At 39.7% G+C, this 24,245-nt stretch overlaps 2 protein-coding genes and 1 long non-coding RNA gene across 23 annotated transcripts in view; all 3 read right to left on the bottom strand.

The window, feature by feature from the left end:
- Positions 1 to 3,054: 3,054 nt before the first annotated feature.
- On the bottom strand, positions 3,055 to 6,083 carry LOC145431129 (uncharacterized). Its single transcript, XR_013911475.1, has 6 exons — positions 6,052 to 6,083; positions 4,093 to 4,181; positions 3,696 to 3,728; positions 3,518 to 3,580; positions 3,293 to 3,343; positions 3,055 to 3,163 (listed from the first exon to the last, which is right to left on the bottom strand). It is a non-coding gene; the product is annotated as an uncharacterized LOC145431129 (long non-coding RNA).
- Positions 6,084 to 6,763: 680 nt separating this feature from the next.
- Positions 6,764 to 10,724, bottom strand: LOC145431128 (uncharacterized). The gene is made up of 8 exons (XM_080306571.1): positions 10,283 to 10,724; positions 9,733 to 9,792; positions 9,344 to 9,382; positions 9,129 to 9,215; positions 7,954 to 7,989; positions 7,811 to 7,855; positions 7,065 to 7,148; positions 6,764 to 6,866 (listed from the first exon to the last, which is right to left on the bottom strand). Exons 1-7 carry the CDS (start codon positions 10,364 to 10,366, stop codon positions 7,086 to 7,088), a joined length of 414 nt encoding a protein of 137 aa, XP_080162697.1. The 5' UTR covers positions 10,367 to 10,724; the 3' UTR covers positions 6,764 to 6,866; positions 7,065 to 7,085.
- A 3,035-nt stretch (positions 10,725 to 13,759) lies between these two features.
- The window catches only part of scrib (scribble planar cell polarity protein), a 78,384-nt gene continuing 67,898 nt past the window's right edge, over positions 13,760 to 24,245 (bottom strand). For 12 of the 21 annotated variants that reach the window (XM_080306535.1, XM_080306549.1, XM_080306546.1 and 9 more), the window contains 5 exons: positions 23,522 to 23,681; positions 23,236 to 23,431; positions 23,064 to 23,153; positions 22,696 to 22,878; positions 21,513 to 22,120 (listed from right to left, as the gene is read on the bottom strand). In XM_080306535.1, coding sequence (XP_080162661.1) covers positions 21,655 to 22,120; positions 22,696 to 22,878; positions 23,064 to 23,153; positions 23,236 to 23,431; positions 23,522 to 23,681 — 1,095 coding nt within the window. In that variant the 3' untranslated portion in view covers positions 21,513 to 21,654. Of the gene's footprint in view, positions 14,548 to 16,639; positions 16,670 to 18,399; positions 18,458 to 20,454; positions 20,530 to 21,046; positions 21,088 to 21,192; positions 21,333 to 21,512; positions 22,121 to 22,695; positions 22,879 to 23,063; positions 23,154 to 23,235; positions 23,432 to 23,521; positions 23,682 to 24,245 lie in introns of those variants that run through there. The other 9 variants (XM_080306537.1, XM_080306551.1, XM_080306545.1 and 6 more) reach the window with 7 other exon arrangements.

Raw genomic sequence — 24,245 nt, 5'->3', positions numbered from 1 at the left:
TGTAGGTGGAGACTCTTTCAGCCCTTGTTTAATATCAAAGTTCAGCTTTGTTCGTTTGTTAGCAAATGTAAATATGTTTGCATTCTTTACTTTTCTTTATTCTCTACAACATTTTGTACTAGTTTAGTTCAGGCCTTTCTTTCTTGTTTATTTCTGAAGTGTTATGTTTGGTGAAAAACATTTTATTAATGAATTATTGAAATTGAATAATCCAAATATAAACTAATAGTGTTAAAAAGACCAAAACCAGCTTTAGTCTTTGTTCAGACAGATGTTGTCATGTTAGTTTGTCAGGGGCTGAATGTGCAGGTTCTGTGGAGACCTTCAGGCAGTTGTCCTCTCCTGGATCGCCTGGAGCTTTCTTTGGGTGCCTTCCCGTCTGGGATAACCACATTAACTCAGGGCCTTCTTGATGTGATGTTCTGGCCGCTGTGTCAGTGGGGATGGTGTTCGCTCTGTGCTGTAACGTCCTGGCATCACCCAGTTTGTGCTCCAGTGGATGATGAGACTCAAACCTTAAATACTGATCTGTATTTGTTGATTTATGGTACACATCAACTTTTAAATAGGAGAAGTAGGTCTAAAAGATTGGCTAATTTAAAGTGGAAAAAAATATTAATATATAAATTTTTTATAGCACTTTTTTGGGCGTGGTCGATTTGTGGCTCTAAGACCGATAGTGTATGCATTTTTCTAAGACCCTCCAGGGGAATATGCAAATTGTCATGACCATTGATCAAAGACCACTGATCAATGGCCATGAGTACCATTCCCAGAGAGTTGGGGAATGGCTGCAATCACAGCATTGTAAGATGGTGACAGATGTACCCTTAGGCCCCCTCCTCGATTCAGAGATACTCCTGACACATAAGAGATCACTAAGGGTTTTCGCTTAGGTCTTCTGTACACTTCTCCTTGAAATATTCATGTCAAGTTTTAATTACATTTTGTGGATTTTAACCCTTTATATCCCGGTTTCGTCACATGAGCGCACTGCTTTTTTTGCCCCAAAAAACAAAAAACTTGAATATTTTCCAAAAAAAACATTTGAGGTAATATTCAATTGTTATTATAATTAGGCCTTTAGATGGACTAAAGATTGGCACCAACAGTCATTTCGATCGCCTTTTATTTTTTTTCCAGGAGCGCATTTCATAAAATGCACACTATCGACCACGCCCAAAAAGTGCTATAAAAAATTTATATATTAATATTTTTTTCCACTTTAAATTAGCCAATCTTTTAGACCTACTTCTCCTTGAAATATTCATGTCAAGTTTTAATTACATTTTGTGGATTTTAACCCTTTATATCCCGGTTTCGTCACATGAGCGCACTGCTTTTTTTGCCCCAAAAAACAAAAAACTTGAATATTTTCCAAAAAAAACATTTGAGGTAATATTCAATTGTTATTATAATTAGGCCTTTAGATGGACTAAAGATTGGCACCAACAGTCATTTCGATCGCCTTTTATTTTTTTTCCAGGAGCGCATTTCATAAAATGCACACTATCGACCACGCCCAAAAAGTGCTATAAAAAATTTATATATTAATATTTTATTCCACTTTAAATTAGCCAATCTTTTAGACCTACTTCTCCTTGAAATATTCATGTCAAGTTTTAATTACATTTCGCGGATTTTAACCCTTTATATCCCGGTTTCGTCACATGAGCGCACTGCTTTTTTTGCCCCAAAAACATAAAACATAAAACATAAAATATTTTCCAAAAAAAACATTTGAAGTAATATTTTATTGTTATTATAATTAGGCCTTTAGATGGACAAAAGATTGGCACCAACATTAATTTCGATCCGGTTTTAATTTTTTTTTCAGAAGCCAAAAATATCCCCAGGCGGCACTGCTGCTCCTGCTCCCCCGGGGAGGAGTGCCTCTGCCGCGGGTGTGTTTCGCGCAGCGCCGGAGCATATGGTTCGGTTCCCGTGTCTGCAGCACACACTTCCGCTACCACGTGAAAACAAATACGTCATTTCCTGTTGATTAAAAAAAAATTAATGCACCCTCAAACGATCCTAAGGTCAGAAAATGGTCCGAAACGAGCAGCGGTCCAAGCTGCTGCTGTACGCGGGAAATTAGTCTGCCTTTTCCGGGTATCTGTCTCGAGCAGGCCGCTGGAGAACATGTGTATGTTCCAGCAGGCGTCACATGTGGAGCAAGGGCGCCACCCGGTGGACAAATAAAAAAATTACAACTCTAAGGCCAGTACTGCAAGCGGAAGCGGAAACATAACCGATCACGATCGATTTGACCGTAATTTTTTTGCCGTGAAAAATAGCGTTTATAATGGGTTTCAATGGGGCACAAATCGACCACTAGGACCGATAGTGTAAGTTTATCGCTAGCTTAGCCACTGAAGCTAATTTCCGGAAGTCATACTGAAATTTTAACAGTAAATGTGACCGAACTTTTTTTTGCCGACTTTCGCTATATTCCATTCAACACTGTGCAAATGGCATGTAATCGAAATTTGAAAATAGCCACAAATCGACCCAAGACTCTGATCAAGGAACTGACCTCACAGCCTGTTCATCAGTGGTGCTAGTTTCAGTCATTATGCAAATCTACTGTTTATAAGGTTGAGGAAACCTGCCGTCAGCTGAGACTGAAGAAGTCACTTGGATGAGTGACGAAACGTTTCTCCCACTGAAAACTACAGAATCAACCTTTACTTACCTGGATGACTGAGCGTGAAACAAGATAGTCAAAAACGTTATTGTATTTAGTTTTGTTTCGATTATTTTAGATTTTATAATTGTTTGATTTTCACCCCCAAGTTGAGGTACACAACCTTAACTGTTTTATTTTAGTGGTGAATAACGGCACTTGTCTCAAAAGTTATCATACACACTTTTTTGCCCTCGCTCTTTTTTCTTTTTTTTTAAATTAACTTATTTGTTGCTGGTGCTTCCTTCAAACTTTTTTTTTGTGGATTTGGTGTTTTATGTGTGTTTGGACACGACCTTTCAAGATCTTAAATGTGTTTAAAAACACACTTTAAATCCTATACAATAAGAAAATCTTTTTCTCACACCATAATTTTAGTGTTTATTCAGAGAAGACAGTAAGATTCTTGTTTCCACATTTTTAGCATCACACGTCTTCTTTCACTGTTGCTGCAGCTGTATTGTTGTGATGAACAACCTATAAAGTGTAAAGAGAAATAAAAAGATTTTAAATAAATTGCCACATATTCTCTGTTCTCTCGTCAGTGCTATTTCAAATTAAATGCTGTTGTCCGACTTTATAAAAGCTGTGCTGATGGTGTTTTACCTCTGTGGCATTTCCAGCATGAGTAGAATTATTTGGATGCAAGGTCTCGTTCTGAAATATGTTGGATTACATTAGTTACAGATCTTTAAACCCAACCCTTCCCCAACATCTAAATAAAATATAACCTGCACAAATAAACAAATAATTTGATACTTTTTATCATTTTACACCTTGCAGGACACGCACGGACATATAAATATTGCTTATTTTTGTGGCGTTACTTACTACACGAGTTGGAGCAGTTGGAAAATTGCCAGTGCTTTCAAGAGGATGCCAGCTGCCAGCATCCTAAAGTAAAAAAAAATAAACACACACACATTTATATATAATATTATAATGTTATAATTACTGGTGAATAATGCCACTCGTGTCAACAGGTTGTTTTTTTGTTTTTCTAACTTACATCCGATGATGGTGCTGCGCCTCCTTCATGCAGCTGAAAAGAAAATGGAAAACGCTTTAATAGAATAACAATATACAGATTTAAGTGTTGGAGGTTTTTATTTTTGCCTTTTTCCCCTCAGTGCTGGAAGGTCATTGACATTTCAAAGCAAACAAAGCAGCATTAATCAATTAATCTCAGCGAGTCAGCAGCATGAGACACACTCCAGCTGATTCTTGGTCAAAATAAATAAACAGAAATTAAAAACATACTGGACTAACTAACTAACAACAGTCCTACAATGTTAAAGATGAAATCTAAACATTTATGTAGATTATCACTTGTTATAAACTCAGTGAGACTGTTAATTCTTTCAGGAAATCCATGAACATCAAACAGGTGCATGATATTTTCTTACCGAAGCTGTGAGAATAAATCCCACCAAACAGAGCAGTGCGAGTCCTCTCATCGTGGATGTGATCAGCCTCCTGTCTGCACACAGACCTCCTGTTTTATAATGCAAGTGTTTGTAGGTGGAGACTCTTTCACTTCAGCGCTTGTTTAACATCAAAGTTCAACTGTGTTTGTTAGCAAATGTAAATATGTTTGCGCTCACAAAGTCTGCTTTATTCTTCAGAAAACAACATTTTTAGTTTAATTTAGACGTTTCAACAGCAGTGAAGATTTAAACATCCCCTGTGACACCTGACGTTTACAAGAAAAGGCTGATAATATTTATGCATTTTTAAAAATGTATTCTTACTTCCTGATTGCCTCACCCTGTCCTCGTGGACCCAGTCGGTTTATTTTGTATTGAAGGTGTCATTTTGTAACAAGCAGGGAGACAGACACCTTATATATTCTGCTATAACCCAAAGGTGTCAAAAATAAGGCCCGGGGGCCAGAATCGGCCAGGCAAACACTGCAGAAAATATGAGGAAGTGCATAAATCGTTGGACAGCTTTTCCTGCTGATAACAGCCGTTCATTCTACACCAAAGAAGTTAAGTAATAGATAAATAGTTAAATGACAGAAAAGTGTAGACAGTGTTTTTCACTGTCTACCATTATGACATAAAAAAAGAAAGAAAATTTTCATCCATGAAACTCTATGTTGTACAAACATCAGACACTCTGGGCAGTGAGCTGCACCACAACTGTAATTTTACACATTTATCATAGAAACACTGAGATGTGGTGTTGAACTTGCAGATCTTTATCTTATTGTACGATATCTCAGGGATTAAATGTGGAGTTAAACACCTTTACACGGACAGAAAGTGGAGTTTCACTCGTCTGGCCCACTCAAGTCATGGTGGACTGTTCGTGGCCGTCAGTGTGAAACGAGTTTGACCTCACTGCTATAACCTCTCTGTACATCTGTTTCATTAGTACTTGACTTATGTAAAACTGCCTAATCCCTGTCAAATGATACATTTTAATCACATTTACATAGAGAAAAGTGGAAAGTGGAAACCTGTGATGGATGTTATAGATCATAATGTTTCAAGAACTGGTTACTTTACACAGATACAGTCAAAGTTACTCTATTTTGTTGAATTTGCTCATTTTAGATGCAGTACTCAGGTGCTAACCCTCAAATGTAATAAAGATATACAAATTCAAGTTCAGTGCTGGGTTTTTTTGTTTTTTAACAACAGTGTGTGAGAAACACTCCAGCTGATTTATGGTAGAAAAATACATTTATATCAAGCCTAAGTTTAAATCTGCAGTCTCGTTTATCTGGTAGTTAAACAACAGTCCTACAATGAAACCGCGAAGAAATAAATACATATATAATGATTGCTGGAAGATTTTAGCTTCACATATTAGAGTACCATCGGATTAAACTTTATACTGATGTTTTTGTTTTGTGGTGCAACGGCTCAAATTTGATCAATCCAACATGAAAGTTGAATGAATTTGGTGTTTTCTTACTTTTTATGACTAAGTATGCTTTGTTTTGCAGTTGTAAAATTCAACCAGAAACCATTAAGAAATTTAAAAAGACAATAAATGACAGTTTTTTTTATTAGTGTTTGCTCAAAAATGGGAGTTTGTAGGACTTGCTGGACTTAACAAGTCAAAAACTAGTTAAGAATTAACTAGTAAACTAGTTCACTAGTTTTAATGTATCTGTCCCAAATGAAAGATCCTGATAAGACCAGTGAAAATTTCAAGCTATAGTATTTGATCTGTGAAGCTAAAATTTCCCTACACTCATTACACATATTCACACTTTGTATGATAGAAGTTTTATTGAAACCAGTAGAAAAGGTTTTAAAAATTTGGCTAATTTGCCAGTATGATGTTTTGTTTTGTTTAACTGAAGCTGTGAGAGTAAATCCCACCTAACAGCGCAGTGCGAGTCGTCTCACCTCGGATGTGATCGGCCTCCTGTCTGCACTTCAAACTGTTTTATAATCCAAGTGTTTGTAGGTGAAGCCTCTTTGACTTCAACTCTTGTTTAACATCAAAGTTCAACTTTGTTTGTTAGCAAATGAAAAAAAAAGTCTGCTTTATTCTCTTCAAAACTGAATTTGTTATTAATGTAATTCAGACTCTTCCACATACTTATGAATCCGCTGTTCTCTCTTTCGTAAAATGCCATATTTAAAAGAAAAAGCTTATTTTATTTGTAATTTTTCTCAATGTTAATTATTAAGAAAAATGCCCGTAACAGGATGTCGAGTTAGTTTATCAGGAACTGTTTTTATTTGTTTATTAAAAAAGCAGCAGGACAAAGTATGATCATTAAATACAGTTAGGAGTTCATAGCAACGATGGCACACGTCAGCTCACGTGCATTTGTTATAACAGGCCTGAAATAAGCAGCCACTGCCTTTGTGTTAGTAAAACGTGATGAAGTTAGTTTTGTAAATTTACCGTCTCTTTAAAGAAAATGTTCTTTTTGTCTTCATTTGTGTCTCCCCTCGATAATTAATTCCCGTGTTGTCTCATTTTGTCAGAATAGGTGTTTTTTTGTGTGTCTGGCAGATAATTTGTCAAAAGTTCCAGCTCTACGTTTCTAAATGACCTTGGATAAAGCACATAACAACAAATAAGAGACACTTAACAAATAAAGGAAACTTTTCTCACAACAGACTTTTAATGATTATTTAGGTAAGACAGTAACATGAGCAGAATCACGGTCGTCCACTGTTGCTTCCACTGAAATGTTCTGATGAAGGGTCTGTAAATTACACAGAGGGGAAAAAATCTAATGATTTCACTTAACTGTCACAAAATCACACCTATGGACAGGTTTCTATCTTTTTTTAAGACATTTGTTTTAAAATACAATTTTTCAAGGCACTTTGATAATTTTCTTTTACGTGAAATTATGACAAATTATAGATGTGTAAATATAGTGTTGTCAATGGTTTTTTACCTGTGTGTCATTTCCCTCGGCTTATTCAGTTTCATCACGTGTACCTTCAAGGGGACTCCAGCACCCATGGCACAACTCAGTTTGCTATCAACATTGAAATAAAATATAATCTACAATAATATACATTTATACATGAAATATGCATATAAATAATTATGTAAAGACAAAGAAATTCTAAGTCAAGTTTTAAGGTTACACTAATATACAGCACATCTGTGTCACTGTAGCATAAAATTGAAATAAGCAGTTTGAGCTTGTTGTGTTAGTAAAAATGCTTTTAGGAGTCAACATAAAACAGAATTCACACAATTTGTGTAGATATTTGCCGACACAAAGTAAATGTTGATGCGGATGATTGAATGATCTTAAATATAAATATTACAAAATATTAAAAATGAATATTAGTCTAATTTTACTTAGTAATAGATGATCAACTCTGAAGCAAGTCATAGATCTGTTTATTTTCTTGGTATTTCAAGGCCCGGGGCAAAGATTATATCTGTAAAAGGGGTCACAGATATAATTCCACACACGTGGGGCAATTGATATTTATTGTTGGGTTGTTGTTTTTTTCAATTAAAAAAAAACAACAAAAATCTCATGATGATAAGAATTATGTCTCACTTATATGTTAGTTAATAAAGTCCAGATTGACCTCTTTAATAGTGAAAAATATTAAGTCTTTGTTGAGAAAGTTGAATATAGTTTGGTAGTTTTTTAAAGATTTTATTTAATTTTTACCGTACCGATGGCTTTTTTGGAGGCTTTTTTGAGTTGCTTTCATGACGGACCTGAAATGAAAGTGTGTGACATTAATAATAACATATAAAGCTCAAAATTTAATATATAATCAGTAATTCTTTTTTTTTATGTATTTATTTTGACTTACATTATTCTTTGCTGGTGCTGTGCTTCCTTCATGCAGCTGAAATTAGAATGGATAAAACTTTCAGAACACTTTCATAAAATCCTACAATATGAAGCCAAAACGCAGCGCTGGAGGTTTTAATTTCTGCCTCTTTTTTAAAATAATGTTTTTCACTCCATGTTTGAAGATCATTTCAAATCAAACAACACAGCAAAATAATGATACAGTTAATCTCAGTGAGTCAGCAGCAGCATGAGACACACTTCAGCTGATTCGTGATGATAAATATGTCTAAATAAATATTTATGTAGACTGTCATTTGTTATAAGCTTTCAACATATCTGTGAACATCAAACAGTGATATATTTTCTTACCGAAGCTGTGAGAATAAGTCCCACCAAACAGAGCAGTGTGAGTCCTCTCATTTTGTAATCAGCTTCCAGTGAGCGCTTACGCCTGTTTTATGATGCATGTGTTTGTAGGTGGAGGCTGTTTTACTTCAGCTCTTGTTTAACATCAAAGTTCAAATTTGTTCAGATTTGTTTGCTTACCTGCCCAAAGTCTGTTTTATTCTCAACAACAGGGCAGATGTTAATTTGGTGAGGCTGGTTGCTGTCATGGGCGTCCCCTCCAATAATGACTTTTTTAAGTTTAAGTTTCTGTAAATATTATATTCCTTTGTTTGAAAACAGTACATTGTCTTGTATTCATAGTACGTAGTAGTGTATGTATGTTAAGATTTACTGTAAAGGACAATGACAAGGAAAAACACAAAATAAACTGCTCTGTGTGAACGTCTTTAGATTGTCAGTTGTTGTTGTTCAAAGCAAAGTCAATTTAGTTTATTTATACAGCACCAAATCACAATAACAGTCACCTCAGGGCATTTTATATTGTAAGGTAGTCCCTACAATAATACAACAGAGAAAACCCCAACAATTACACGACCCCCTATGAGCAAGTGCTTTGGCGACATTGGGAAAAACTCCTGTTTAACAGGAACAAAAATAAAAAGGCTTCATTTGGATTTTGGACTTTGGAGCTGGAGAAACTGCCTTCACATTTCTGTGGTAAACATTAAAGCTTTTGTTTGTTTGTTTTTTAATTAAAATAATGTTTTTCAAAAGACTAAATAAAATAAAGTTTTTCAAACTTTAACATGACTTAAAGGTCTTTATTTTGCTGCAGTTTCTTACTTTGGTGTCCTTCTGGGGGCTTTGTTCGAGGGGCTCTGTAGGAGGGAACCCAAAATCACTTTCCACTGGCCTAATGGTGCCGTTCCACTGATGGGATTAAAAAGGAAGTCAGCCAAACTTTAGGTTAATGTGAGTAAGATGATAAATGCATCTTCATCCTCTTGCATTTCAACACTTTTCACGTGTCAGTCCTTACTTTGCTTTATGAAACCTACCTGCACAACAGCTTTATTTTCTGTGGTTTCCTCTTGTGGCTAAAATAAGAGCACATTTGAACTTTAATGAGGAAACAGGTTCCAATGCTTGTAATCATGTGTTTGTTTATTCCTGCAAGGTCGTCGACTTTGGACTTCAAATAAAACAGAAAAATAATCAAAACCTAACCCGTCCCTTAGAAATAGCAGCAATTAGCACACTTTACAATTGAAAACTATGATTATATAATTGAAAAAAAAATCCCATAACAAAGACATTTTTACTGAGAATAATTAAAGTAAGAATTCTACTCATATTTGAGCAGCACTGCTTATATTTGTCAAAATCTAATTTGATTTTAAGTCTCACCTAAACAGATTAAAACATGAAACACTCAAAGTTCACACACCTCTGTTGAGTTGGACGTCCCGTTTGTACCTTCCATTGGCCTCATAGATAAATATCCAGCCTAAAAAATATATATTTAAAGCAGCTTTAGTTATAACATGTTCACTTCCATTTGGCAGATCATGTAAAGGACTTTTTTTGTCTTAAACATTTCAATGCATAACAGAATGAGCCTTAAAAAATCGATTTCTGTCACTTAACTGACATAATGTGATCAAGCACACATTTATCATCTAAAAAACAGAAAATATTTAGATCTAAAAACATATTATTTAGAAAATATTTAGACCCAAAACCAAGCAGCGATTACACATTTGTTTAATTATTTATATATTTTCATTATTAAGCTTGCAGGAGTGATTAAATGCATTAGTTCGCTGTGTATTTGTTTGCAGTATTGAGCAACAATACTTAATTAATATTTATCTTAATAGACATTTAAACTGAGTAAAAACTTTGAATGAGCATAATTGATTTTGCAATGATATAAAAATGATTGTATTTGCACTACCTTACAGAACGGTGGCATTTAGTACTTTTTTTTTTCTTACCTCTGCAAATGAAAAGTCTGTCAAAGGCAGATCTGTCAGTGCAGCCAGAATAATTCCCACCATAAGCAGTGTGAGTCCCCTCATCTTAAAAACAAGTCAGCCACCTGTGTGCACGATGTCGGCTTTGCAGTCCCAGTAAGAGGAATTTGAATTTATGGTTTCACTTGTAGGTTAAAGTCTCAACTTTCCTCGCCTTCCCTCGTGACGCTCTCTATGTCAAGTTTGAGTTTGTTAGTCAAACTGCTTTCCTGTTTTGACAGCTGGTTGTCTTCTGTATCTTTTTCTGCAGCTGATTAATCTTCAGTCTCTTGTACGTTAACATATTTTTCTCCCACAAAACTCCGACGTATATTAATCATTAGTTTGCTTTCTGAAATTTTAGTCCACCTACTTGCTCAACAGCATTTTCACTGCTTTGGTTCGGCACCTGAAGTAAGAGGAGGGTGCACTTTAATAAGAAAACTCATACCAGTGATTGATTATTCCTACAAATAATCAAAAAGCTAACCTCTTCCACAGAACAACTGAAAATTATAATTATTGAATTACTTATATTTAACATTTTTCATGTGCAAAAGTAGGACTAACAGGATGGGAAGTAGAGTTTAAAGAGAAGAAAAAAGTGATAGCAACTTTATATCAAACACAGAAAAATGCACTTAAATGCGTTGTTACAGTCACAGCTGGATTACAATAAAAACTGAAGATTCAGGACTGGAAACTAAAATTCTAATTACATTAAAAATGCTAAAAGATAAAAAAAAAAATTCAGCTTCATGTATAATGAAACATTAATAAAGCAACAATGAATGATTCTTTTTCTTGCAATACTGATTTGAGAGAGATTTCACCACTGGGGAATTTGTTCTTCCCTTTAACCCACCACAGGAGGCTCAACCAGGCACTTATGTTTTCAAATAACATGAAAATTGATATTTAACTTGATATGATCTGTTCATGTAAGCTAGCCTAATGATAAACCTGAGTAAAGTGGAGCTAGACTCTGATGTCTTCTCCAGAGACCTGAACTCTGGATCTGCATCCATCTGACAGCCAGATTCTTATCCAATTACACACATGTCCATCTTTAGACAGAATAGTGACAAATACACACAAAAAAAGCATTTGCAGGAAGAGAGACACAGCAAAGGGCCTGTGGTCAGACTTGACACCTGGTCTCTGCATCGAGCCATGTGGTGAACCACCTGCTCAACTGGGCGAGCTAAACTTGCAGCCTTTAGTCATTTTGTTCATATAGTTAGTGATATGAACCCATTAACATTACTGCACTCTTTGCAAGCTTTCACAAGACTGTTCGGCAGGCAGCATCCATCTGCCAGTTCTGTGCAAATAAGCACACTTACCGTATTTCTCCCAATCTGGCTTCTCTTCATCAGCTCCCTGTTAAATCCCAAAGTAAATGTAAAATCTCTCTAATCACATACAAGGTGTTAAATAATCAGGCCCAATCTCATCTTATAGGCCTTTTAGTCCCGTATCACCCCAGCAGAGCACTTCGCTCTCAGGCTGCTGGTTTACTTGTAGTTCGTAGAGTTTTTAAAAGTAGAATGGGACGCTGAGCTTTCAGTCCCTTCTTCTGTGGGCCCAGCTCCCAGTTCGGATTAGGGAGTCAGACACCCTCCACTTTTAAGATTAGACTCAAGACTTTCCTTTCAGATAAAGCATATAGTTAGGGCTGGATCAGGTGACCCTAAACCGTCCCTTAGTTATGATGCAATAGGTCTAGAGTGCTGGGGACTTCCCATCATGCACCGTTTCTTCTTCACTAACTACACCACTGATTTTATCATTAGTTATTATTAATCTCTGGCTGTCTGCCACAGCCATCTTTATCCCGTCTTCCTCCCATCACCCCAGCTGGTCATGGCCCCTCCCTGAGCCAGGTTCTGGCAGAGGTGTCTTCCTGTTAAAATGGAGTTTTTTCTTCACGTTATCACCAATTGTTTGGTCATAGGGGAGCGTTGATTTTTAAGGTTTTCTCTGGATTATTGCAAGGTCTTTACCTTACAATATAAAGCACCTTGATATCACTGCTGTTGTAGTTTGGTGATATATAAATAAAGCTGAAAATTTGGCCATCATCTCTCACAAGCCGTGCCCTCTACTTTATGGTTCTGCTCATGTCTCATATGTTTTCCTAACATCATTACACATTTTAGTGTCTTGCAGCCTCTTGCCTGTTCTTTGTTCTTCTTGTATGTTAACCCAGCACACAACACACGACAGAGTCAGTCAGCTTTTTACATGGAAAGTAAAATTTATTATTCCTGAACCACAAAATAGACTTCTTTGGTTGTACAAATTCACTAGTTACAGTCTTGTATGAGCTATAACCCTCAACCCTAGGACATGAGACCCTTTTCCCCTCCAGCCTATTGGCAAGTAAAAGCCCCCGAAGAGAACTCAAGACGAAAAGAATTAAACACAGAAACTCGAAACACTGCATCAAAAATGTAGTGAACCCCATCTGGAAAAAAAGTTTTATCTACTAAAAGATTTTTTTTAAAGATATTAGCTGTTGCGAATGTTATCAAACTGAATTTCAGTCAGTGAGAGCAACACGGAAAGCTTTAATTAGAAGACACTACATTAAATTAACACAAAATGCTACGATGCTGTGATTCTGCAGAAATACCCGTCACTGACACTGTGTCGAGCTGTAAGCTGAAGAGTCTGAGTGAGATCCATGTCTTGAGAGGGACTAACCGGTTCTGCCTCTCAGGCCTCTCCCATTAGCAAACCAATATACATGCAGAGAGCATCCCAGCGCCAAGCCTGCCTGAACCCAGATGCATCAGCAGTCCACGTGTTTAGTGTAGGTCCAAGACTGGCTCAGTTTCACACCCCAAATTTTGCTTTTCCTCTCAGTATTTGTACATTATTCACACGATAAATGATTTTCAGTGGCGTCAGATTTAAATTAACCATAGACAGAAAAAAAACAAACAACAAAAAAATAAAAACAACAAAAACACACACCTGCTACCTTCACATCACTGTGGCAAACCTCATAACGCAAGGAAAGTGGTGATTCACATTGATTTAAAAAAAAACAAACAACTATTACCCTTAACAGGGCAGGATAAGTACCATTAATATTAAAATGATGCCAAAATGCATGCTCCCAAACTGCCTGCTCCATGCTGCTTCCTCCATTGTAGTCAGTCATACTCTCTACAGAGGAATGTGACATTGCTAAAGGCCCTGTGAAGTGGATTTGAAACAACTTAGGCAATTGAATTTGTAAATATGGCTGTCGCGAACAAAACTGATGAGTTAAAAGCGAACATAAAATGAAGTGATATGCAAATAATGGGCTGAAAGCTGTGATTTTGTGACTCATTAACAGATGGCGAGTCGCATTATCAGCTGGCCTCCAGGCCGGGATAGGGTGAAGGAATAAGTTCTTTAAAAGGCGGACCAGTGGCAGTGCAAAAATGATATGTACTCTTTAAAAAAAAATTTAAAAAAAAAGCTCACCACATTTTGTGACAGTGAAGGTAGCAGGATGTTCCCTACTCGTTTAATATACATATATGTGTGTATGTATATATATACACATACACACTCCTGTCGGCCGAAGAAAACACTGAAAGCCTATGAATGTCTCTCAAGAAGTTAGTATAGCTATGACCCATTTCTTTTCTGCGTTTGTCTTCCAGTATGTTTTGTTTAAAAGCATCAAAAATCACTGAAGGCTTAGAAATTAAAATTTAAAAAACCCCTAAAAGCTTTGATCTCTAGTTAAAATAGATCTGATTCTACGAGGCAAACTGAATGCTAAATGGAAAGAAATAAAAAAATAAGTAGCAACCCTAGCTAACAACGCTAGCGCTTTCTTGCCGCTGAGGGGCCGTCGAGCAACTGGCCCTCAGACTGGAAAGGCAAGACTGGCACGCGGGCTCTAAGTGTCTGTGTGGCAACTATCAGCGTCGCAGACTTTACAGTGGTTACATACGGCAGAGTAAATCTCGCTCTACTGACAGCATGTGTAGTGTTTGGTGAATCTGCACCTCCTGTGGACGCACGCCCCTCTGAGGCCAGTGCTCCACAGTGTTTGTGAAGTTGTGTATGTTTGCGTGACGTCTGCAGGGTTTTTCTTCAGTGGGTGAGGTGTTATGTGGGCACAGCGGTTTCCAGGCTGCGGCGGCCCTGCCTCAGTTTGCGCTTGTTGCTGTACAGAGCCATCTCCTCCAGGGCGGAGGTGGCAGGCAGCGGGGTGACGTCGGGGCTCGCGGTGGTTCCTGGGAGGGGAAAAAAGAAAAGAGAGAGAAAATGCATTTGAGCTGCTGCAATTTCTCATCTTTTCTTGTGACAGTATCTGCTGCAGAAAAGATCAGAGCGACAGGACAGAAGATCCCTGTGAATCCCGTGACCCTGCGAGAGACACCCCACATTTAGAGCAGCAGCTGGAAACGAGCAGGAAACAGATGCGTCCAGTTTCTGTGCTAAACTCAAACCAATGACTTCAGTATTTCTTAAGTGTTTTCACTGCCAAGTCCTTGTTTTAAACATCCCTTCACTTCTCTACTATAGTGACTGGTCCTGCTGATCATGTAAATTAAAAACAAACAAACAAAGGAAGCACATAACCATCATGTAGCTGAGTTTTTACATGTGTGCATCTGCAGGGCAAAGAGGTAGGCCAAAGCTTTGCTGAGCCAGCTGAGCAGGAGAATAAAAGCAATGAACACAGTTGTGGTGAGATGTTTACGTACACTCGTCGTGGGCGTAAATGTCGTAGTAGTTTCAGGTGGTTTCTTTGAACTTCTTTTTTTGCAAGGTGGAATGATCGTATAGGTCCAACAATTAGTCTTTTAAATTGACAAGGCAGGGTCACTTCTAGTTAGTCATCATGACTAAGTGCTGCTGGTAGTTTCTCTTTGCAGAATAAAAAGCTTGTTTGACAGCACTCATTGGATTGACACATACTAACACTGGAGACCCAAACCAGCACCAGTGTCCACAGTGAAGCCGGTTTTAAATCGCCATGGACCGAGTGGGTGCCGACCGCGAAAGAAGCCCCTGCTCCAAAATTGACACCTTCAAACTCGACTCAAATTTGGAGTTGCCCTCTTGGACAAACCAAATGCCTTCTGGAGAAAAGTTTGATGGCCAGTCGAGACAAAGACTGAGCTATTTGTCCACAATAATAAGAGGAGTAAATGTGCAGCTTTCAGCCGTCGAGTATGGTGGTGGTAGCATTATGCTCTGGGGCTGTTTTGCTACTGGTGGTACTGGTACATTGCACAAAGTGGATGGAATAGGATAAAACTTGGATGTTCCAGCAGGACAATGATCCCGATCCACAACTGATTTAGGAGTGGATAAAGGCAGCTAACATTAAATTTCTCGAAACGGCCTAACCCAGGCTCGGCCAACGCCAGGCCTCGAGGGACGGTGTCCTGCAGGTTTTAGATCTCACCCTGGGTCTACACACCTGAATCAAATGAGTATTTCATTACCAGGCCTCTGGAGAACTTTAAGACATGTTGAGGAGGTAATTTAGCCATTTAAATCAGCTGTGATGAATTAAGGACACATCTAAAACCTGCAGGACACCGGCCCCCGAGGCCTGGGTTTGGACACCACTGGCCTACCCAAAGACCTGACCGCAATCCTGCTTTTAAAGCCAGGTTAAAGCCAGAAACAAACCAATTTACCAAACAATTCAAAGAGTGGTCAAATAAGGGACATTTAACCAAATATTAGTGGTTATATTATATCTATGTATACATTTCACCCTGTGTGGACTAGAAAAAAGGCTGAATATATTCAAACTTATGCACCCGGTTCTTGTTTTTTAAAGTAATTAAAGATAGATGCGATCATTCCACCCCAGAAAAAAAAAAAAACAGTTCAAAGAAATAATTATAAACCTAAATTACCAAGACACTCATGGCCATGATGACCGTAAACTTCTGACCACAACTGTACTTACTCAGTTTTAATAAGCAAATCATGCTTTCAAAATAAAGCGAATAAGTTTCTGATTAGATTTTAGCGCACACATGTGGTTTCTCTGGTGCACGTCTTTATATTTAAAACAAATCCATGCACAAATCAAAGGACTGTGGTTAAACTGATCCTTTACACATAAAACGTCCCTTTGAATCAGTAGCTGCTTCCTGTCTGGTGGGGAGCAGATGGCAAAGCAAACCCAGGTGGACACACCCATCTTATACCCAAACCCCCAACTGTGCCACACAAACAGCAGGTTAGAGTGTAAATGTACAACCCGACACACACCCCGACAAACGCTCCTCGCATACACACACACACACACACACACACACACACACACAGAGCGACAAACACATGCACACAGGATCCTACCAATAGGAGCCGCTTATCCCAGGTAGGCACCTGAATCAAAGGGGATAGAAGAGGTTGAGGTACAACTTCCTTTTCCTATCACTTCACCTGTTTGTGAAGCTTTTTTTAATTTTGATTTTAAAGTGAAACCAAAAAATAAAATAAAATAAAATAAAAGCAGGAGTGTATACTCCATCTGTACCAGAAACCATTATTTGTTCTACACATGTGAGAAGTTTCCTGCCACGTTTTCTTGGCGGTGTTGGATTAAAATGACTGTACTATCATTATGTGACATCAGAATATTACGGTCACATCTAGGGATGGGTATAGTTTAGGTTTTATCCGATACCGGTGCCAAACCGGTACTTTTGAAACGGTGCCGGTGCTTAAAGAATGGAGAACACAAAAATTGGTCCAAAAACCTCTCATGTTCAGCTGTTTTTTTGTAAAAAGATAACAATGCTAGCCTTTTCTGCAGCTATGGGGCATATATGGTATCACTCTTGGCTGGAAGCAGTGCTTAAACAATGGAAAAAACACAAACTTTGTCCAAAAACCTCTCATGTTTAACTGTTTTCCACTTTTTCTTTGGTCATTTTAGTCTTTTAGGCCAGGGTGAAGGGAGTATCTGCCATCAAACAAGAAGACAGCCGCATGTAGCTATGATGATGTTTGCTAGTTCACCTTACATGCATTAATGTAATAACGTGGTTAGCCTACTCAACGTAAATTACACACGAACAACATTAAGCTACTCACGCAGAAAAGAACGGCTGCTGCTGCATCATCATCCGTCATCATTTCTGCTACACTGGCAGGGCTAGGGGCCAGGACTCTCCTCTTCGGGTTTTTAGGGGATGTTGCTAACTCCGGGTCAGATAACAGGCAACCCACGCACAGTAGATGTGCTCGGTGTGAGGTCTTGCTGCAAGCTATCAAATACGGCGCATTTCTCGGCTTTAAAAAAAAACAAAAAAAAACGCTATGCGTCGCCAGGTGTTTCATCAGATTTGAGGTGTTACCTCCTTTGACAGTATCACAGTATCAGCTTAAAGCACTTGTTGCAGGCTGCTGAGTTTGCATATTTTGCTGTGAAGTACAGCCAGACTTTTGACCGCTTCGCCTTGGACATTTTTAATCTGTAGCTCTGCTCTAAAAGAACGTACGTACCTGGCCCCGCCCACTATCCTCGGAAACGTAAAATGATTGGCTAGAATCTAAAGTGTATCACAGCTCAGGAAAAAAAAAGCACCAAAATGTGCGCTGCTTTTCGGTCTGGTTACTACCGTTTATGTCAGAACACCGGTACCCATCCCTTGTCACATCAATATCTTTGTTATACAGAAATAAAAACTATATATTTTGCTTGATACCTCAAAGAAGTCTGCTTTTATCTTACAGCTGATTTCTTACTGTGGCTCAATACACTGGTTAGGCAGCTTGTTTCTGACACTGAAAACAATCATTTTGTGTTTCATAAGTAAAAGTTTGGAGTTATTGTTTCAATATTTTTACTTATTTGAAGTTATTTTCTAAAATTTTAGTTTTCTTCTTAGAAGTAAATCCAAAGACGAGACTTTTTAAAATCTTGTTATCTGCCAAATTTTTTTGACATAAGCTCTTTTTTTCATTGTTTATCAGCAAGAATTCCCGCTACTACAGTAGTTGCACTCTGTGTCAAAGACTTATTTTGAAAGTCAGAAACAGGAAGAAGCCCATGCATACAAATAAATGAGGTTTCTGGTACAGTTCAGGGCATAACAATCAGCACCACGTACCTGGGTTACTGGAGCCGTCATCGATGAACTTTAAGTCTGTGTCAGTTGTGTCTGGGGACTGAAAGAAATAAAAAGAGACTCTTATTAACAGGGACTGACTCTGGGGTTTAATAGCGTGTAGCCCAGGGGAAGCCTTCACCAGGTGAGTAGTGGGGCTGGCAAGGTAGGAGACTGTCAGGAAACATGTCAGCTGCTCTCTGCAGTTTAGCAGGCAGCACTGAAGCTCCTAATCTGTCAGAGCCACAAAGCCAGAGTACATCTACTCAACTACTCCCCCCAGGAGAAACGGGCGTGTTAAAGAAGAGGGCGCCGATTAAGTCATTGGCGTCGAGGTTTCTTGTGTCAGGTGGACACACCCACAAAAGAGAGGACAAACAGAGAAACAGCACTAATGCATCGATGCACAACGGGGAAAAAACAAAGAAAAAAAACAAGCAGAACTGTAAGGAGTCATCTGTTGCTTAATTTGAATTAAATTGATCATGCTTGGAAGTGAATTATCTATTTATTCACTCTACACAAAGAATTTAATGTGTCACTCAACTGAAGCCGACACACATGACAGGCTCAGACGTTTTTCAGATGATGCACAAACACAGACTTAGCTGTGGTTGGAGTTATTCCATGATACGAGCTGTGAAGGCTTCCCTTTATATCTCCACTCCACTTTAGGAGGCGGGGGACTCAACCAATCAGTGTACAACGCATTCTTCTGTTCGGCCGGATAATACGCTTGACTTAAATACAGCTGCGACGTAGACATCATGTAAATTTCATTTTAAAAGCTACTGAATTTGTCTGCAGGGATCGAAGACAGTATACACTGATCAGAGATAACATTATGATATAGAAGCAGGAAAGATGGGCAAATGTAAGGATTTGAGTTTGAAAGGACAAAATTTTGCTGGCTAACCGACTGGGTCAGAGGATCTCTAAAACTGCAGCTATTGTCGGGTGTTCCCAGTCTGCAAGGTCGTGGGCAGCAAAGTCTCACTGAGCACGTGGGGAGCATAGGCCTGTCAGATCCAACCCTCATCTGTGACATCTTGTTTCAAAAAAGGTAAAAATCATTGCCTGACACTTCAAAATTGGAATTTGCTTTATATTAAGTATATATATATATTATATACTGCAGTGGAGGGTTCAGTTCACAGCCACTATAAAGTCAAGGAATAACTACAACTGCGAATAATTTGTTCTCTGTGAAGATTGAAGATAGGTTTGGAAACCCCCGAAGGCTTAAACGACCGTGCAGGAAACAAACAAACTGAAAATTTTTGTAATATCCATAAATATCCCAGAATCCCAGACAGCGGTGTCACAGACGACGGATATTCGACTCAGAAATAAACGACCACTTGCAAACAAGCGCTGCTGCTCCACCTCTACACCAAGATTCCCCTGCTTCTCCCCTCTCTTCCTCCACACGGGAGGAAATTAACTCTTCCCCAAACAGACGGATACAAACGGAACCGTTATCCTCTTGAGAGCACAGAAGATCAGCGGATGAGATGAGATGAGCGCAGATGAGAGGAAATGTCAAGAAGGACATGTCATTCTTCTGCATGATGTTCAACCCATGCGTGGAACAAGACAACTGATGGCAGTGAGTGTGAGAGTGAATAAGATACAGAGTTTTCCACCCAGGTTAGTGGGATCAAAGACCTCTCTGCATCCCAGCAGCTGCTGAGCGTTAATGTTTGCAACCGATTAGTTGGCTGCGAGATAGATAGATGTGAATGGATACAGCTAAAGATGCTGTTACATTTGTGAGTCACAGGTGTGAGGCAGGAAGGGAGGGAGGGAGGCTGATGTGGTGTGCTGTTATTTAGATTAAAAGTCCGCCTTCATTGTGCAGGTGAGAGTTAGTGAGCCACACCACGAATAGGAGAGAGAGCACGGATCGATGACTGAGCGACAACCTAGACTGCAGTCACAGGGAGGCCTCCGGATTAACAGAAACTAGACGGAAGAGGCAGCACGGGAAAGCCAGGGAAGGGAGGGAGGGAGGAGGAGGAGGCTTGATGCCTCCGGAGATCGGCATGCAGCCAATACCTGGATGTCGTATACGGGTTTGGAAGAAGGAATGGCAGCAAACTGTCGGTAGTCAAACTTCTTTGTTGACACGGACTAGAAGGATAGCAAACAGGAATGAGCAGAGGGAGAAGAGGGGAAATAAGGGAAACAAAAGAGAGGAAAATGGAGGAAGTGGGACAAAGTATAGAAAGGAGAAAACACAGCGGAAGAGGGGAAAAAGTCAGGGAATAAGAGGAAAAGACAGAATAAAATGGAAGAGGGAGAGTGGAGGGCAGAGAGGCAAATGGGTGATTTAAACAGCCAGCTGTGGCATTGATGGGAGAGCAGTGTGTGTGTTTTCAGCTCTGATTGGATAGAGTGGCAATGAGCAAGATGGTGGATTCATGTCAATGTATTTTGATGCAAATGTACCTCTTCCAGCTTGTGAACAAACGAGCCTGACGGTTTCCTTTATTCAATTAAATCACACTGTAAAGTAAGTGTTACAGCTTTTTTTTTTAAAAATATTATGATGACTCAAGCTCTCCAAGTCAGTACAAACTAGCAAGTGGGGGAAAAAACAACAATTAAATCAGTCAATAAGAAACTGAAATTCAGGATTAAATCTTACCAGCCTGCCGGGCGAGGTTAATCCTCGAGGACTGAGCTCTGCTAAACAGACAAAGAAATGTACTTGAGCAGGTAGAAAAAAAGGGTGGAAAATGAGCTTTTTAGGTGAAAAGACAAACACAGTTTCCTTTAGCAGCAGCTTCTTACCCTCCATAGGAGTGGGAGAGGGTGTTGGTGCAGGCGAGGGTGACTCTGTCAGTTGATCTAGTGTCCCACGTTTCTTCCCGTCCCGAGACTTGGCGATGACCATCTGAGCCTTCAGTGCATCCTGCTCCAGAGACTTCATTCTGCAGGAGGAACGACCGCAATCAAAAAAATATTCAAAGGCATTTAATAAAGTCCAACTTTTACAGAAATAGGGAGACAAAAAACTGACACCGTCTCTCTCTCACACACATATATGCACACCACTACGGGTGGGTGCAGGCCAATCACTGCTATTTTTGGGGTGTTCCTTGTCCTGGTTTGCTGGGATTAAAAAAAATAAAATAAAATAAATGTAATTTCAAAGCAAAAATTAAGGATGCACTCCAGGAAAAGGGACCACCTACTGCTAGTAGGCGTACCCTCAGCTCACAGAAAGCTTGCGTACTTACTGCGGATCGCGTGTTAGTAACAGTACAAAAAGAACAGCAAGGCACAAATGAAAACGAAGAGTTCTGCAGAACGAGGGTGGAAGACAAGACAGAGAAAAGAAAAGAGAGGCGGGAACCAAAAGGAGCTGGAGATGGGAAACAGCAGAGACGTGCAGAAGCAGTACGGCACTGGAAAGGCAGCGGAAGCACTGTCAGTGTTGCTGCGAGTGCTTGCTTGGACCTTTCCGAACTCGGCCTCTAGCAAAGTACCCCAAATATCAAAGCACCCCAGCACAACCCCACGATGCCGTGCATCTGGCCCTGGCGGCCGGGGCCGAGGAGCAGACCTGAGCTGGGAGGCTGCAGAGGAGGAGGTAGAGGAGGAAGTGGGGGGCTGGGGTGCCGCGGCCGTGCCCTGAGATGCCCTCACTCGGGCCTGGTAGAGCCTCTTAGCCAGGTCCTGCTCATACTGCCTAACATCCTCCTCTAGGCCATAGGGCCTGTGCCCCACAAGGTCACAGAGAGAGGGAGGGAGTGGAATAAAAAAAAGTGTACACCAGGATGACGGAGGAATGTGGAGGACAGGAAGAAAGGCACACAGACAAAGAGAAGAAAACCAAAGAATGGAAGGTAAAACACCAATATAAGTAGGAGAGCCAGAAATGATAAATAAGACAATTTTTAGACACAGTAACAGTGAGACAGAGACAGACCACACACGCAGGATAGTCACTAAACTAAATCTACCGAGAATTTACGTTTGCTTTGACATAAAGTAACTTCTTGAAGCCTTTTATTTACTAGCTTGACAAACTGTAACAGGAAACGTGGGACAGAAGTGTCTCTAACCCTAAAGAATTTGCAACTATAAAAGTCTGGTCTGATCCTTGGTTTCCTTCGGTACGCATTTTTCTTTGCGTGTGGATGCTGCCGTCTTCCAAAGTTACCATCCAAGTTAAGTCTCCTGTTACTCAAAAACTGCTGAAATAAATCCACAAATCGAGGTTTAGCCCTGAAAGCATTACATTCTACTTATTTTATTATCCTTGCTTAACGTGTGGCATGGTTGTATTACCGTGCTGCCCTCCACATTGCTCTCTTCTCGGCTTCCAGGGCTCGTTTCTCTGCAGGGGACAGGTCCTTGTCAGGTGCCACGGCCAGCTCGGGGCTCTGCATACGAAGTCTCTCTTGGTGTCTGCGCTCTGCTTTGGCTGTTCGGATGGGAGCTGCTGACTCCCCGGGGTAGGCTGGGACGAGACTGATGGGATAGATGGGTGCAGTTAGTTTGGTTTCTAGGCTTTGAACTCTGAACCCACTCAGTCATCAGAGGGAGAAATTGAAAATTCTGCAGCTTAAACTGACCACCGCACTGGGAGGATGATGCGAGGAGTGTGATCAGTGGCTAACAGCAGGTAAACATGTTGTCCTGTGTGTTGTAATTACCCAGTCATTGAGTTGGGCCTCTGCTCCAGCCTGAAGCTGTCCTCCAATGAATTCCTCTGAGAGTCTCCCTTGCCATCTACTGAAGAAGGCCTTCATGCAAAACGAACAATTAGTCTTCAGTGTGCGGAAGAAAGTGTAAAGAAAAATAGATTCGTCTAACACAGCTTCTCACCCTGAGCTGTAGTTTGGCGGTGTGGAGCAGTGCTGCGATGGGGTGGACACCGGCTCCACTTTGTACTCCACTCCATCCAGCAACACCTTTCCGGTGGCCTTCATCTGTGCCACCTGCTTGGCCAGGTCCTCCTCATCCTCATCCTCGTCGTCATCATCCAGTAAGTACTCCCGCGCTCGCTGCTCAAACTTCCTCTCTGGTAACAGATTATCATGTAAACACACTCCACTGATTTGAACACATTCCTTAGCTGCATGTGGCTAAGAAGGACACTCAGGAAACAAACCTTCTTCCTCCCTCATCTTCTTGAGGTCATCCTCCCCGACGAGGGAGACTCGAGGCTTGGGTTTTTCTGGCGTCTGTTGCTTCACGTCGATCTCAAAGTACTTCTGTCTATCCCTGAAAGAGCGCTGCTCTGGGCTGTGCTTACCACCAAATACTGGGCTCTGTGGCATCAAAATCAGGACAAAATGAACAAAATTAGAAGCGATAAATGCTGAAATTAGAGCGCTTGCATTTTTCCCTACTGAAAAAGCAATTATATTATAATAACATTCGTATAGTGCTGCAGATTGAATGCTGAAGTCTGCACGAGTCAGCATTGTTGCACATCAGGTTCCTTCGTCTCTAAATCTATAAAGGTTTTTGGTTAGATGCTTGAAATAAGATGTCTGGTTAACGTCACAGTTCCACAGATTTTATTCTAAAATATACAACACCCCAGTAAATATCCCACAGAGAAGTGGCTAAATGAGACGACAAGAACTTTTAAAGTTATTACAATGAACACAGGAGGTTAGTGATTGTGGTGAAATTCAGGTCATGCAGCTGTGGTTTAGTTCTCTTCCACCCCGTGTTGGCACTTTAAGTTGTTGCAATTGCATTTATGCTTCAAAATCATAACAGTGGTGTCAACTTGTGGAAAATTATCCTGCTGAATAGGGCTGTTCGATATAACGATATATATCGGATGACGATATAAAAACATCTATCGTTTCATTTTACGCTAT

Source organism: Astatotilapia calliptera, chromosome 9 (assembly GCF_964374335.1).
Source record: "Astatotilapia calliptera chromosome 9, fAstCal68.1, whole genome shotgun sequence".
NCBI lineage: Eukaryota > Metazoa > Chordata > Actinopteri > Cichliformes > Cichlidae > Astatotilapia > Astatotilapia calliptera.
Note: the sequence above shows the minus strand (reverse complement) of the source record. Positions and strands in the feature narration are given on the sequence as shown.

Bases quoted from the DNA above. Each gene is read 5' to 3' on its own strand.
- LOC145431128 (XM_080306571.1), bottom strand. From the start codon at position 10,366: ATGAGGGGACTCACACTGCTTATGGTGGGAATTATTCTGGCTGCACTG. The intron at 9,383-9,732 runs GTGTGTGAACTT...CTCTTATTTTAG, and splicing joins GGACGTCCAACTCAACAGAG to CCACAAGAGGAAACCACAGA. The intron at 7,990-9,128 runs GTAAGAAACTGC...TTCTAATTTCAG, and splicing joins GCCCCCAGAAGGACACCAAA to CTGCATGAAGGAAGCACAGC.